Source organism: Odocoileus virginianus, chromosome 23, assembly GCF_023699985.2.
Source record: "Odocoileus virginianus isolate 20LAN1187 ecotype Illinois chromosome 23, Ovbor_1.2, whole genome shotgun sequence".
In the NCBI taxonomy this organism is placed as follows: Eukaryota; Metazoa; Chordata; class Mammalia; order Artiodactyla; family Cervidae; genus Odocoileus; species Odocoileus virginianus.
Window position 1 is genome coordinate 26,450,360 of NC_069696.1, and position 12,566 is coordinate 26,462,925.

Genomic DNA, 12,566 nt, shown 5'->3' on the forward strand with positions numbered 1-12,566 from the left:
TAGTTTGCAATTATTTTTAGGAATGATACCAACATAGCAGGTTTTAATTGCTCAAGACAGGAAACAGAATTAATTTTCTTTGGAAGTATCATTTACAATATTTCTGATAGATGTTAAAACAAACAAGGGATGCTTCTAATAAATTCTCAAAAACCTGTCCTCTATGACTTTGAAATGTCCCATGTAAACAATGAGTTTTACCTTGACTCTGTCTGTGCGGCTATTGAAGAGCCCGATACGTCTAATGGTGCTGAGGATGGGATCGGTGGAATCATCGATCATGTTGTGAGTGGTCACCGGGGGCAAAGACTGCCTCTGAAGGAGCAGGGGGAAGAAAATGTCAGTTCAGGAAAAGAATTACTAAGTGTGACTAATTTCAACAATAGCTCATCAGTGATATGTCATCCAACCTTTATGCCTTTATGGTCTGAGATGCCACTAAAGGGGATGAGGGGTTGTCTGTGTATTTCATAGGAAGATAACAGCTTAAAGAACTTTCTTCTATACTCTGAACACACGATGCTTTTGTTCACCAGCAGCCACTCTCTGGAAAGCCTAGACTTCTTGAAGTCTCCTGAGACTTACAGTAAGTCCCCAACATACGAACCTTCAAGTTGGGAATTTTCAAAAAGATACAATAGCACATTCCATCAGCATCAGACGTGTGTGAAACTGCAGCTGGCCCCCCGTCTCCTATTGCTGGCGGTCCCTCAGCTCTACCATCTCCCACCTCCGCCACCTCCTCCAGTCAGTAACTCTTCTTGCCTGTTCATTTGATGCCAGCCCCCGTATGCCAGATGTGTTGGACTGTCCTACTGGACTTTCCAAGGTACTGTATTGTGAGATTAAAAATGTTTATTTTTTGTGTTTGTTTTTATGTGTTATTAGTGTGAAAAGTATCATAAACCCATTACAGTACTGTACTATATAGCCAATTATATTAGCTGGGTACCTAGACTAACTTCGTTGGACTTATGAACAAGAGGGACTTAGGAACATGCTCTCAGAATTCATATGTAGGGGACTGACTGTATTTGCAATAACAGTGGAACTCCAGGTGAGCGACTCTGCTGTTTCCCACTAGGGGGCTGTTCTCGGATGCCTCCCTGTTAATGACAAGATTGCTATACATGGCTAACACAATTATCTTTTTAACAATTCCACTCGACTGAGAAACATTCACCTCTTCTCTAGAGTGACTCCAAAGTCTAAGCTTTTTGAAAACTTTAGGCACTTTTTTTGTCATTGCAGTATACATAGTTCTTCAATTGATACATAGGTTCCAAATGAATTTTTTAAGTAGATATGAAGACAAATTCCATGACGTTTGTTTATAGGAGCCTTGAAAAACACTGGTGAAAAAGAACTTACAAAGGTGTCCCTTAGGTGAATACCTGAGGATGACTTTTCTAGCTTTCAGGTTTAAAAATTTCCCAAATTAGCCCATTTCAAAAAATTAAGATATTGATCTAAATAGACTTTAACAACTATGGGAAGTAATGGGCATTTTTTCCTTTATTACCTGAGTTGAAAAGATAGCTCTTTTCATAACTGTCAGATCATCTCGATCCAAAATATTGTTCATGTCAGGAATTTCTCCTCTGTCGGGAAAATAGTTTTAAAAATCAAAATAAAAACAGTTAGCACTAACCAACTGCTTCCTATGCGTCAAACACCATTTCAAGCAATTTAAAAATAAATGTCAAACATACATAGTTTCCTGATGAAGCTCACAGACAAATTCCAAAGGGCAAGGAAGTTTGATAAAAGAATACCATTGCTAGCATAAAAGAAAATTAAAATTAATTTTTAAAGCATTACTGTTGATGATCAGGAGGATACTTTCATAATATTTTGCCTACTTTAACAATTATAGGAAGTGAGTACTATGTTCTACAGTGGCCATAACCTTTCCATCTGTAAGTTGATATTTTAAAAAATTATGTATTTATTTTAGGCTGTGCTGGGTCTTTGCTACTTTGTGGGCTTTTCTCTTAGTTTCAGCGAGTGGTGGTTACTCTAGTTGCAGTGCATGGGATTCTCATTCTGGTGAGCTTCTCAGTGTATACTAAATATGCATTAAGTAATGTATATTACTTAAGTAAATATAAGTTAACATTAACTAATATGTTCATTAATAAATATATGTTAATATGTCAGTATATATTTTGACTTGAAATCTTCTGCAGCTTCAAATTGACATGTTAACTCTCAATGAGAATTCCATTGAAGGAGACCCTATCTGAGGGCTTCCTCAATGCCTTAGCAGGTAAAGAAACTGTCTGCAATGCAGGAAACTTGGGTTCAATTCCTGGATGGGGAAGATCCCCTGGAGGAGGAAATGGCACCCTTCTCCAGTATTCTTGCCTGAAAAATCCCATTTTCAGGACAGAGGAGCCTGGTGGGCTACAGTCCAAAATGCCGCAAAGAGTCAGACATGATTGAGTGACTGAGTTCACACACAGATAACTTACCCGTGTATATAACTGTGTTCTCATTTATATTACCTGTCTACAAATATTTGTCAGATGAAGGATTAAACAAAGCCTGCTCATATGATGCAACATATCTTCAGTTCCATTCAGTCGCTCAGTCGTGTCCGACTCTGCAACCCCATGGACTGCAGCACGCCAGGTCTCCCTGTCCATCACCAACTCCCAGAGCCTACTCAAACCCATGTCTATTGCGTCGGTGATGCCATCCAACCATCTCATCCTCTGTTGTCCCCTTCTCCTCATGCCTTCAATCTTTCCCAATATCAGGGTCTTTTCAAATGAGCCAGCTCTTCACATCAGGTGGCCAAAGTATTGGAGTTTCAGCTTCAGCATCAGTTCTTCCAATGAACACCCAGGACTGATCTCCTTTAGGATGGACTGGTTGGATTTCCTTGCAGTCCAAGGGATTCTCAAGAGTCTTCTCCAATACCACAGTTCAAAAGCATCAATTCTTTGACACTCAGCTTTCTTTACAGTCCAACTCTCACATCCATACATGACCACTGGAAAAACCGTAGTCTTGACTAGATGAACCTTTGTTGGCAAAATAATGTCTCTGCTTTTTAATATGCTGTCTAGGTTGGTCATAACTTTTCTTCCAAAGAGCAAGTGTCTTTTAATTTCATGGCTGCAGTCACCATCTGCAGTGATTTTGGAGCCCCAAAAATAAAGTCTGCCACTATTTCCACTGTTTCTCCATCTATTTGCCGTGAAGTGATGGGACTGGATGCCATGATCTTAGTTTTCTGAATGTTGAGCTTTAAGCCAACTTTTTCATTCTCCTCTTTCACTTTCATCAAGAAGCTTTTTAGTTCCTCTTCACTTTCTGCCATAGGGTGGTGTTATCTGCATATCTGAGGTTATTGATACTTCTCCCAGCAATCTTGATTCCAGCTTGTGCTTCTTCCTGCCTGGCATTTCACATGATGTACTCTGCATATAAGTTAAATAAGCAGCATGACAACATACAGCCTTGATGTACTCCTTTCCCTATTTGGAACCAGTCTGTTGTTCCACATCCAGTTTTAACTGTTGTTTCTTGCCCTGCATACAGATTTCCTCAGGAGGCAGGTAAGGTGATCTGGTATTCCCACCTCTAAGAATTTTTCACAATTTGTTGTGACCCACCCAGTCAAAGGTTTTGGCATAGTCAATAAGCAACAGTAGATGTTTTTCTGGAACTCTCTCACTTTTTCTATGATCCACCGGATGTTAGCAATTTGATCTCTGGTTCCTCTGCCTTTTCTAAATCCAGCTTGAACATCTGAAACTTCAGGGTTCAGGTACTGTTGAAGCCTGGCTTGGAAAATCTTCAGAGGCTATTAATTCTTTTATATTTGGAACAAAATTAGTATAGTGTCTAAATACGTGTCTCAATAGTGAAGCCCTAAATGTTTGAGTGGTTTAGTGTTCCAAGCTCCTACCTTAATAATGCATCATACAGTTTCTTTCCAAACTTTTCCTTCACAGAATGTGCAGTGTCCCTGTATGAACAGAAAGATATACAACTCAAACAATGTCACCCTTTTAAGTCTTTCTTTCCATGACGGTGTTCTGTCAGTGCATTCTTTGAAACTTCAGGTCTCGTTTATATCACCTCTTTTGTTCTTTTCTTATTTGCCAATTTAGCCTGAGTTAACACCTCTAGAGCTGAGGCAACTGAACACCCTGACCAGTGCGGGGCGTGTAACTTTCTTTGGCTTGATGATAATCAGGAGAAGGTTGGGGGAAGGGAAAGGGAGTGTATGGAGGTATGCATATAATATGAGGAATTTGTTTATAAGAAATGGAACATTCCTGCCATATCAGTAAACAAGGATGTCACAGTCATCAGCAATTGTAGCCCCTGGTGTGAGATAGTGAGCCCTAAGGAAACTCAGAAAGGAGAAGAATACTGCCATCTAGCAGCCATCAGACTGCAGTCACTAACTACTGTGAGTCCCAAGGGAGCTCAGAATGTGAAAAACACTGCAAACTAGCCGCAGATAGGGGAGGTTTCTATCAGGGGAATGTTTTCAGTGAGTCCAGACTCCTGCATCTTCCCATACAGAGAAACGCACTAAGTTCCTTAACTGGGGATATCTGATTTTCCTTAATTAGCAATAATCTTTTGATGCTCAGACTCCCTGCCCTTTGTTGCAGAACTTCTACATAACCTGGCTCCTCTCCTGGCCTCCTCAGAGCAGTTCTCTCAAGGTTACTTGAGATGCTGTCTCCCGGGCTCAGAGTTCTAAATATTCCCAGCAAATAAAACATAACTCTCAATTTTTAGGTTGCAACTATTTTTTAAGTCAACATTTATAATTGTTGAGTCTGGCCTATGGGGAAGAGGGGGAGCACGATACTAATTTCATTACTTCAGCATATGTTTTAACATTTCCATAATAAATTTTTTAAAAATCTGAGCCATCTTTAAAGATTTCTACAAAGGCCTTATCCCTCCACAGTAGCTCATTCCAACATTTTTATATGAACAGACATGACAAAATTTAACAAAAGAACCAATGAGAAGAGAACCAAGTAGTATGTAAGCTATTATAACCTTAAGGGGAAAAAATAGTTCAAGGAAATAGATCAGAAATCATGCACTTAAAAAAAGATCCCTTTACACCTATTGCTTGAGAATATTTACAAGATGCGAGGTTACCATAGCTGTTTGCGTACTGCCTGGCCTTTCAGGGTTTCCACATTGAAATTATTTGTCTTGGCAGGCATAATGAAAAACACCACCACGGTGACGTCACTTTTATGCATCTAATGAGGGGTTAGAAAACACAACAGAGTCAACTATCAAAGATAAAATAAACCATGTGACAGCTGGACCTTAAACTGTGGCAAAGAGTGCTTTGAAACATCTTGAGGGAATAAGAATACTTATTTATGACTGACAAATTATACACCACTGTCTTGAAGCTTCTTCAGAAAATTTAAATATGACATTCAACTGAGATCTGACAATTAACAATTAAAAATCCACACAGAATAATTTCATGGCATCCATCATCTAAAATATATAGCAATTGTTACTGATATCACTGTGGTTTTCTGTCGTTAAAAAAATTACATAAAAGATAACACAAATGTTAAAATTCCAGATTGGAAAGTTAATAAGGATTTCACTTGGGTTTATGTCTTATAGCTAATTTACATGGATTTGCACAAAGAGATTATTACATTTTTCTGTTAAATATCTTGGTTCTCATGATGTTGCATTTTGTGTTTTTTTTCCAAGCATAAAGGAACCAGAACGGGGACTCAGAACTTTTGGTGTAGCAGTTACTGTGTTAGGTGCTTTAAACACATAACTTAACCCAAGCCTAACTATCACTTTCCTCATTGATTTCAAAAGAGAGTCACAGGACTTTTGATTATTCTCCTGAGCTCCTATCACAGGTTATTGGCAAACCTAGGAGTCAAACTAGTGTTTTGTTTTGTTATTTTAAACTAGTGTTTTTTGACTCTACAATCTGTTTACTTTTCCTATTCCAAAAACACTATTGACCTGAAGTTTCTCAGAAAGAAATGACATGCCAAACAGCTGTGGGAATGATAGTGTAAACTTACTTAAGACTGTGTACTGATGAATGCTTTTATATTCTGAAATGACTGACTCTTGAATGTGGAGCACTATCATCTAACCTATGGTCTCAGCCCTCTGGGACCTTATATTCTATTCAAAATATCTATAGGAATCATAAAATAGGAAACACCCCAGGAGTAGGCAATGTGCTTTTATTGAAGACTAAATGTACTATATGGAAGGAAAATGTCTTATTTTGATTTCTCCAAGGATCATAATTATCTTTGATGTCTAGAATAAGAGAAATTCACTTTTTCTTCACATCTAAAAATAAAGCAAATATTTAATAAATGTATGGATAAATTAATAATGTCTCTAGACACGCTACATTTTTATATAGTTGTGAGTCCATCTATAAAGTTTGTTAAATAGATACATATCAGAAAATACTGTAAAATAAGATTATTCCTGTTTATTCTTGAATAATCTTTCTGATCTTCAATCCTATTTTATAAGCATGGGTGTTTATTAATGTGATTTTAGTAATCTCCTAAAATACTTGGTACAGTGTATATGTTTAGTCTGTCAGTCATGTTTGATTCTTTGCCACCTTTTGGACTGTAGACTACTAGCTTCCTCTGTTCATGGGATTTCCCAGGCAAGAATACTGGAGTGGGTTGCCATTTCCTTCTCCAGGGGATCTTCTGGACCCAGGGATCAAACCTGCAACTCCTGTCTCTCCTGCCTTTCAGGCAGATTCTTTACCCTCTGAGCCATCCAGGAATATCTGGGCTAAGACAGTGATAAATCTAAGTCCGAGAAATAAAAACTTAGCGGGAGAGTTACACAGAGCTCAGGAAAATTTAGATTGTCTCAGCATCTCAGTAAAATTAGACTTCTATACTGACCTCTTCTATTTTCCTTATGTATTCTGTATTTTTCTATGATGTGACAAGAATATAAGCTGATAACTTTCATCAATATCTATGATGCAGTACTTCTGTTGGCACAGGTTTTATTGCTGGATTAGTTCAGAATCTATTTTAAGAATACGCCTGCCAATGCAAGAAACACGAGACATGAGTTCGATCCCTGGGTCGGGAAGATCCTCTGGAGAAGGAAAGAGTAACCCACTCCAGTATTCTTGCCTGGTGGAGCCCAGCGGGCTACAGTCCATGGGGTCACAAAGAGTCAGACATGACTGAACATGCACACACAACAACAGTTCAGAATATATTTTAAGATTCTGAGCAAATCTAACCTATTGAGCAAAAAATCATTCCATATTTAGGAGTGGGAAACTCTCCTCTATGTTTATGTGTGGTGGGGCCTCTCCTAGATGCATGGTTTGAGGCTTTCGGATTTCAGAGTCAAGGCATGGCTAGTGAGCTGGGAGAGGAATAGAGTTTGTGTGTGTCTGCCCCATTCTACAAGGGCAACTGCTTGGCTCTCAGTCACGTCGCACATGTTTTTCTGAAGGCTTCTGGTTGGAGGCGATGGATATGGTCAGGGCTGTCGGTGATCAGATGTCTAATACTGCAAAGTTTAATACCAAGGTCCAATATTGGGAAGCCTATTAATGCCATGCAACCAAGCCATAGTTCCCATTAGAGTATTTTTTACAATTAATTTTTATTGGAGTATAGTTGCTTTACAATGTTGCATTAGTCTCTAGTGTATAGCAAAGTGAATTAGCCATGCATACACATACATCTTCTCTCTTTTAGACTTCCTTACCATTCAGGTCACCACAGTGTATTAAGTCTACCAGTTTTTAAAAAGGCAAGGTTTTGTTCTCTTTACTCTCTGTTTGCTTGATTTCTCTGTATCTTTCAATTGTTTACAAACTTTGGGGGATAAGTGGGAAAGAGGATGCTATATGGTCAGCTTAAAACATGGCACATATATAACATATAAAGGAAGAGAATGTAAAAAAAAAGGAATATATACACACACACACATATATATATATATATATATGTATAACTGAATCAGGACTTCCCACCTGGCACCGGTGTAAAGAACCTGCCTGGCAATGCAGGAGACATAGGAGATGTGGGTTTAATCCCTGGATTGGGAAGATCCCCTAGAGAAGGGCATGGCAACCCACTCCAGTGTTTTTCCCTGGAGAATCCCATGGACTGAGGAGCCTGGTGGGCTACACTCCATAGGGTCTCAGAGTTGGACATGACTGAAGCGACTGAGCACACATAACTTTATCACTTTGCATACACCAGAAACTAACACAGCATTGTAAATCAACTATAGATCAGTAGAATTTTTTAAAAATTTTAAATTAAGATAAAACATTCTTTGGGGTGCATTTCCAAAAAAATTTTGTTTCTATGATTCTTAAAAAAAAAAGCCATACTATTATATTGGCTATATACCCAATATAACATGATAAGTTTGTAGCTCTCTTTAAAAAATACCTGACATTCTAGACAAATACACAATTGTGTGGCAGTCATATTTGTCATTTTAAATATGATAATTGAAAGACCAAAGGCATTTTAAAAATAAAGCTGTCATTTTAAGTCTTCAAAATCATATATTTTTTTGAAAACCATTTAAGAAGCCAGGAAGTTCTTTACTTTCCACAGAAGAAAGTCCTCTACAAAAGCACTGTTTGGTGTTATAGAGTGGTCTTACCCTCAGCAGGAAATTTAACCTGGATAAGGATTCTAAGAAGATGTCAGCTCCTTTGTTTGAAAACTCATACCTCCCAGCAATGAAGAGGAACAATGTTTTTTCAAGATCAAAGTCCAGATGACTAAAACAAAACAAAACAGTTTCCAATGAAAGAAAGCAACAGCAACAAAATGTACACATGAATTCTGTGAAAGTACAAAGGGGACTGGGAAGGATAAACATTTACTTTAACAACCCTGTTTTCTCTATACCCCAGATCCCTAACATCACAGGACAATTTTTTTTTTTTAAATAAAGAGAAGCATACCCATAGAAATGACCTCGAACAAATTCTTGGATCCTGGCCTTGTACATAGCATGGAGATTTTGAAACTCATGTACAGCTGAAAATTTCTTAACATTCAAGCCATTTGGAGTAACTACATCTGGAAAAGCAAAGTAAAATCCTCATGGAAAAATCTCTTTTGAGAGAGGATAGCATTGCAAAAACAACAGTATTTTGCTAGAGAAGACTCTTGAGAGTCCTTTGGGCAGCAAGGAAACCAAATCAGTCAATCCTAAAGGAAATCAGCCCTGAATGTTCATTGGAAGGACTGACGCTGAAACTGAAACTCCAATACTTTGGGCATCTGATGTGAAAAGCCCACTCACTGGAAAAGACCCTGATGTTGGGAAAGATTGAAGACAGGATGAGAAGGAGGAGGCAGAGGATCAGATGGCTGAATGGCATCACCGATTCAATGGACATGAGTGTGTAAGCTTTGGGAGCTGGTCATGGACCTGGAGGCCTAAAGTGCTACAGTCCATGGGGTCACAAAGAGTTGGACACTACTTAGCAACTGAACAAAAACAACAAGTTAGGTGTCTATTAACATTTCTAGTTTCTGACTATCATAGAATTGGAAGTTTATAAAAAATCCACCATGAACCGCTGACATAGACAATCAGAAGGAGCTGACTGAAATAGCATTGAGTAATGGGTATTACGTAATAGACCAATAGCAAAATAGTCATTGTTAAGAGTTTTCAGTTACTGATCACTTACTATGCATTAGGTTCTGCTCTAAACGCCTTGCAGTGTAACTCATTTAATTCCTGCAACACCCGGTGGAGCGAGGTGATATTTCAGAGGCAGAAGCTGAGACACAGAGTTGTTACAGAATCTGTTCCAGAACACATGGGTGGAGTCTATGCTATCTGTCTCCACCTGTTTTATCTTTAACTGTGCTATGTGCTAAACTACCTGTTTTTGTTTTGATTTTTATTGGAGTAAAGTGGCTTTACAGTGTTATGTTAGCTTCTACTGTACGGCAAAGTGAATCAGCTGTATGTGTATATGTATCACCTGTTTTTTGGATTTCTTTCCCATTTAGATCGCCACACAGCTCTGAGTAGAATCCATGTGGTATACAGTAGGTTCTCATTAGTTATCTATTGCATACGTGCATGCGTGCTAAATCACTTCAGTCCTGTCCAGCTCTTTGCTACCCAGTGGACTAGCCCATCAGGCTCTTCTATCCGTGGGATTTCCAGGCAAGAATACTGGAGTGGGTTGCCATGCCCTCCTCCAAGGGATCTTCCTGGCCTAGAGATCAAACCCGGGTCTCTAATGTTTCCCGCACTGGCTGGTGGGTTCTTTACCACTAGGGCTACCTGGGAAGTCCATCTATTTTATAAACAGTCACATAAATATGTCAATCCCGATCTCTCAATTCATCCCATCCTCCCTTTTCCCCCTTGGTATCCATACGTTTGTTCTCTACGCCTGGGTCTCTATTTCCCTTTTGTAAATAAAATTATCTATAGCAATTTGTTTAGACTTCACATATGTGTTGATATATGGTATTTGTTTTTCTCTTTCTGACTTACTTCACTCCATATGATAGCCTCTAAGTCCGTCCATGTTAAACTACCTCTTCATTTTACTTTAGTCAAATGTGTGAAGAGTGTTCTGTCCATAAGGAACATTGGAAAAGCAGCCATTTATTCCAACACATAACTGATTCTTTCTGCCTAGAAGATTTTGTTGCTTGGGTAGGGAGACAATTTTGATTTTTCAGAATAGTGGTCTATGTCAAGAAAAATAAAGACTGCTCAGAATGCATGATGGAAATCACCTACTGAGTTGAATTCATGGGTTATTGTATTTAGAAACAGTAAAAGCAATAGAAATAAAAAAATTAGTACATCGCCATACAGATTTTTCAAAGGAGATCTGAGCTAGAATTATAAGAACGTAATCATTTTGAAGGATATTTTATATAGTAAAACAAGATATTCCCTTGAAATGGCTCCATAAAAATTAATCCAGGCGTCTTGGTCATTTCTTGTGAAAAATTTAAAAAGAACTTCTGTTTTTATGATTTTTTTTTTTACTAATTAATCGAACATTTGCTACATTCATTTCCATATCTTGCCACAGCAGAGTTAATTTTAGGTTACCAAGGTTTCCAATAAAAGCCCTCGTGTGAATAATACCTAGATTAACCATATAGTGTGATCAGGATAGCAGATAATCCCCTCTTACAATATATCTATTTCTATAAGTTTTATCCCTGGTAGCTCAGCTGGTAAAGAATCCACCTGCTACAAAGGAGACCCTGGTTCCATTCCTGGGTCGGGAAGATCTCCTGGAGTCTACCCACTCCAGTATTCCTGGTCTTCCCGGTGGCTCAGATGGTAAAGAATTCCCCTACAATGCAGGAGACCTGGTTTCGATCCCTGGGTTGGGAAGATCCCCAAGAGAAGGAAACGGCTGCCCACTCCAGTATTCTTGCCTGGAGAATCCCATGGACAGAGGAGCCAGGCAGGTCCCAGACTACAGGGTCACAAAAAGATAGACATGACTGAGCAACTTTCACTTTCACTACTATAGTTGATGAATATTCATTGCAGTGGTATCTAACACTCCAGGAAAAAGAGAAAAAGAGAGAAATGTTTTATTATTAGTAAAGATTTGCCTATCTTCATGGGCTTCCATGATGGTGCAGATGGTAAAGAATCTGCCTGAAATGCAGGAAACCCGGGTTCAGTCCCTGGGTCGGGAAGATCCCCTTGAGAAAGGAATGGCTACCCACCCCAGTATTCTTGCCTGGAGAATTCCATGGACAGAGGAGCCTGGCACGCTATAGTCTATGGGGTCACAAAGACTCAGACACGACTTAGCTATTGAGCACTCATGCATATATTGATATATAATAAATATTTTAAAATATATATTAAAGATAAAATAAAATATCTTGCTTGGCTTTTGGAGCAGGGAACATTTTAGACTGCAAGCAGCTTAAGCATGGAGCTCACAGAATTGTGACAGTCCAAGAAAGAAAAGTTTTTTTAAAACCACTTAAAATTTATTTTATTCATGTGTCAGCAATGGTGCTATGCATTCACAGAAATTTTAACATTTAATTTTTTAAATAACCTCTGAGGTATGTATTATTATTTTATGTCAAAGTGAGATGTGACTATGAGTGCTCAGTCGCTCAGTCATGTCCAATTCTTTGCAGCCCCATGAGCTGCAGCCCATCAGGCTCCTCTGTCCATGGAATTTCCAAGGCAATTACCCTGGAGTGGGCTGCCATGCCCTCCCAGGGATCGTCCCAAACCAGGGATAAAACCCTTGTCTCCTGTGTCTCCTATATTGGCAGGCAGATTCTTTACCACAAGCGCCACCTGGGAAGCCCCAAATGAGATATCAGGGACTCATTATTTCGTATTTGTTTTTCTCCCTCTTGGATACAAAGGCATCCCCATATAGATGAAACTTTGAGTCTCATCTGGTGTTCCCTCAAATTCCACTTATCAAAGAGGACTTGTCTGAAACCCTATATAAAGGAGAAAATACAAAAGCAAAATATGCCCATCACCTACACTCCCTTACCGGCTTTACTTTTCTTCAT

At 38.8% G+C, this 12,566-nt stretch overlaps 1 protein-coding gene across 4 annotated transcripts in view; it reads right to left on the reverse strand.

Annotated features, from left to right (window-relative positions):
• GYS2 (glycogen synthase 2) overlaps positions 1–12,566 on the reverse strand; it is a 59,179-nt gene that overhangs the window by 20,918 nt on the left and 25,695 nt on the right. For all 4 annotated transcript variants that reach the window (XM_070453734.1, XM_070453737.1, XM_070453738.1 and 1 more), the window contains 6 exons: positions 8,975–9,092; positions 8,668–8,788; positions 5,143–5,249; positions 3,920–3,979; positions 1,523–1,601; positions 202–315 (listed from right to left, as the gene is read on the reverse strand). In XM_070453734.1, coding sequence (XP_070309835.1) covers positions 202–315; positions 1,523–1,601; positions 3,920–3,979; positions 5,143–5,249; positions 8,668–8,788; positions 8,975–9,092 — 599 coding nt within the window. The remainder of the gene's footprint in view (positions 1–201; positions 316–1,522; positions 1,602–3,919; positions 3,980–5,142; positions 5,250–8,667; positions 8,789–8,974; positions 9,093–12,566) is intronic.